This window comes from Neomonachus schauinslandi, chromosome 6 (assembly GCF_002201575.2).
Source record: "Neomonachus schauinslandi chromosome 6, ASM220157v2, whole genome shotgun sequence".
In the NCBI taxonomy this organism is placed as follows: domain Eukaryota; kingdom Metazoa; phylum Chordata; class Mammalia; order Carnivora; family Phocidae; genus Neomonachus; species Neomonachus schauinslandi.
Genome location: NC_058408.1, coordinates 4,833,923 through 4,837,548, shown reverse-complemented (window position 1 = coordinate 4,837,548; position 3,626 = coordinate 4,833,923). Strand labels below are relative to the sequence as shown.

Genomic DNA, 3,626 nt, shown 5'->3' with positions numbered 1-3,626 from the left:
GGGGGAGGGGAGGAAGGGGGAGGGAAAAAGGAGAAGAGGGAGGGGAGATAGGGGAGACAGGGGCGCGGAAGGGGAGAGGAAAGGAAAGGGAGGAGGGGGAGGGGAGGGGAAACGGAGGGCAAAGGCAGGGCAAAAGAGAGAAGAGAGGGCCATCAGCCGATATGCAACCACCAAAATATTTACTGAGCTCCACTCTGTGTCCAAGCTTGGTCTCTGCAGGGCTGGCGCCTCTGAGACCTGGACCCTCACAGCACACAGTAGCGAGCTGGGGAAAGCACACCAATGCCCAGATCCCCAACCACCTTTTTTTTAAAAAAACAGATGAGGGGCGCCTGGGTGGCTCAGTCGTTGGGCGTCTGCCTTCGGCTCGGGTCATGATCCCAGGGTCCTGGGATCGAGTCCCACATCGGGCTCCCTGCTCGGCGGGAAGCCTGCTTCTCCCTCTCCCACCCCCCTGCTTGCGTTCACTCTTTGGCTGTCTCTCTCTGTCAAATAAATAAATAAAATCTTTAAAAAAATAAATAAATAAAAATTAAAAACCAGATGATTTGGGGGCACCTGGGTGGCTCAGTCTGTTAAGCATCTGACTTCAGCTCAGGTCATGATCCCCAGGTCCTGGAATCCAGCCCTCCCCACAGTGGAGAGTCGGCTTCTCCCTCTCCCTCTCCCCATCCCCCTGGTCATGTGCTTGCTTGCACGCTCTCTCTCTCAAATAAATAAAATCTTTAAAAAAGTAATAAATAAATAAAAACCAGATGATTTTACTGTTCATCCAAAATTGAGAATCACTGAATTCACTTAACAATCCCTAAGGCCTGTTTACTCATAATGTGATCTGCGGACCAGCAGTGTGGATGGACATCTCCTGGGAGCTTGCTGGAAACGCGGCTTCTCAGGCCCCACCCCACACTGGCGCACCAGAAGCTGCATGTTCACAAGACCCCCACGAATCACTCAAACATTCAGAGGCTGGCAGGGTGCGCTGAGGCACCCAGAGGACGAGCAGGGGTGCGCACGCCAGGAGCAGAGCCAGGCATGGCCAGCTGGAGCCTGAGCAGGCTACCTGCAAACTAGGCTAAGCCAGAAGCACCTGTTCTCCAGACCTCAAGCCACTCAAGGTTTCTGACTAAGGGAGTGACCTGAAAAAAAGCAGTGTGGCAAAGGGAAGAGGACCCCGGAGGGCAAAGAGGGAGAAGACAAGTGATCAGTGTAGGGCATAGGAGATGACACACTGGGGCCACCCTGGGTCTCTGGTCTGCCCGCAGCACAGAGCCTGCCTGTTCTTGGAGGCAAGGGGGTAGACAGGCTGAGGTCCCCAGTGTCCTTCTGAGTATGGTTCACTCGAGCAATTTCTGCAGAGGCCAGACACCATCCCACAGAGGAGCCCCAAGACCACCAGTAGCCATCAGTGCCTATACCCTTCATGGGGATAGAGAGACTCTCAGGACTAAGGCACCGACTGGGGAGTGTAGGAGATGCCTGGCAGGGTCAGTGATCAGGGGCTTCCCAAGGACAGGAGCAGAGTCTGATCTGATGAAAGAAAGTGGGTGCACTGACCACTTTCAGCTCGAGGAACTGGATCAACTCCTCACTCTAGGCTGACGCCCCCAACACACACACGCTGCCTACCCTCTCCAAGGATCAAGGGTTTGTGGCCTCCTCCCCCACAGCAGGTGAGCTGACCATGTCTCGGGGTCCTTCAAGAACTCAGGAGGCCAGGTCTCAGGGAGAGGACAGGACTGGGAAAGAGGGAGAAAGAATATTTCCCTTAGGTACTCATCTGCTCCCAAGACCCAGAAAGTCCCAATGTCAGTCACAGAGATTTCTTGTGAGGGAAAAGGAGCTGGGAGTCTCCAGCCTGAGATGCCCCCAAGAAGGAAGAGCGGGAGGCACGAGACGCAGGCAACCTCAGTCACTTCAAATCCTGCCTCTGCCCTAATCCAGCACTGCGTTCTGCCTACTGACCTCCCTGCTGGTGAGCACGGTGGGCCACAGAGGTTGGAGCAGGAGCAACCTGCTCACCGCCGCCCCCCTCCAGTGACAGGGCCCTTGGGGGCGCCCCCTGCTCCCCCTCCTTTCTCCACCGACTCCGCCCACACCTGCTTCCCTCCAGACCCAGGCGATGCGATTCTGCAGGCCGACACCAGAGGGCGCGGCCGTGCCCACGCCTCGGGGCTCAAGGAAAACTCAGCGCTGCCCTCCCTCCCAGACCCCACCCACCGTGCCCTCCTGCCCCGGTTCCCAGCCCACCGGACTGGCGGGCCTCCATGCAGAGGAGCCAGGCAAAGGCCCATGACACAGCCCTGGCCACCTTACCTCCCTGACATAAGGAGGAAGAAGCTACGGCTTCCAAAGGGATCTCTACTGAAATTCCCCGGATTCCACTGAAGCGGGGTCCCACCTTGGGACACCAAGCGGAACCAGTGTGACACAAGATGCCCTCCCTGATAGGGCCTCTGTCCGAAGAGACCAGGTCTCCAGGCCCCTCCCCATCGGATGGACCTCCAGCTTCACGGAGCAGCCTGAAATCACCTGGCCCGGACCCCGTGCCCGCGGATGCTCACCCGCTCATCCCCTCGCGTGGACTCGTTGTCCAGCAGGGGCTCCCCTGGAGCCTGGATCGTCACCGACTTGTCCCCGCGGCTCCCGTCTCGGCTCTTGGAGCGGTGCCGGTCCCGGCGGTCCCTGCGGCAGGAGGCCAGGGGAACAGGCACAGAAGGTCAAAGGGGGGACCTGGGTCTTCTCAGCAGTCCCTGTGCGCGCCCACCTCTCAAGCACCCCCAACACACCCTGCAGCACCCACATCACCCCCATGCCTGCCCACCTGTGCTTGCGGGAGCTGCGGGAGTGGCCCGACTTGTAGGAATAGCCCGAGTACTGGGACTCGGTGTCCATGGCGTCTGAACGCCGCGCCTTATAGCGCTCCAGGGCCACAGGCTGGGGCCTTTTGGGGGGCCCCACAGCCACCTCCTTCAGCACCGGCTTCTTCAGGCCAAGGGGCACCTTCAGGAAGTCAACCGTCACCCTGAGGGACTCTATTTTGCTGGACGAGTGGGCTTTTCTCAGAGAAAATGAAGCGGCGCTGCTGAGAAAAGGAAGCAGCTGGTTAGAAGTAGCTGGAGCTCCCCGTGAGGTCAGGGCAGAGAGGAGGACAGTCCCCAAACGGCAGCTGCAGGAAGCCTAACCACAACCTCAGAACATTCCATCCAGGTTCCCGCTCTGCCCAGCGGGCCCAGTTGCTCCAGCCCTGCCTCCAGGGGGAGCACCCCTCGGCTGTGCCAACGGGGTGCAGGGAAGACGGCCAGCAAAGGCCACTAGGAACGACCCGACCCTGGACACCCCGGGGAGGAGAACCAGGGTAACGCCTTCCTTATTCTCAGCCAGGAAAACCATGGCTCAGAGAGGGCAGGTTCTGGCCAGGCTGACAGGTTGGACCAATAGAGACCTCACGCAGCAGAAACCCGCTGGCTTCTGTAGAGGCCTCTCCTTCCCCCTGACTCACAACTTCTGAGGATGCCCACAGAAGGAGGGCTCTTGTCACCATCTTGCCAACACGTCCATCAAACAGACCTGTAGCCACGGGCCAGGTCAGCCTGGCTGCTCCCCATGAGGCTCAGGGGTGTGTG

At 59.0% G+C, this 3,626-nt stretch overlaps 1 protein-coding gene across 3 annotated transcripts in view; it reads right to left on the bottom strand.

Annotated features, from left to right (window-relative positions):
• VANGL2 (VANGL planar cell polarity protein 2) overlaps positions 1 to 2,964 on the bottom strand; it is a 12,138-nt gene extending 9,174 nt beyond the window's left edge. For all 3 annotated transcript variants that reach the window (XM_021681906.2, XM_044916284.1, XM_021681907.1), the window contains exons 1-2: positions 2,825 to 2,964; positions 2,565 to 2,685 (exon numbers count right to left, since the gene is read on the bottom strand). In XM_021681906.2, coding sequence (XP_021537581.1) covers positions 2,565 to 2,685; positions 2,825 to 2,895 — 192 coding nt within the window. In that variant the 5' untranslated portion in view covers positions 2,896 to 2,964. The remainder of the gene's footprint in view (positions 1 to 2,564; positions 2,686 to 2,824) is intronic.
• Between the last annotated feature and the right edge of the window lie 662 nt (positions 2,965 to 3,626).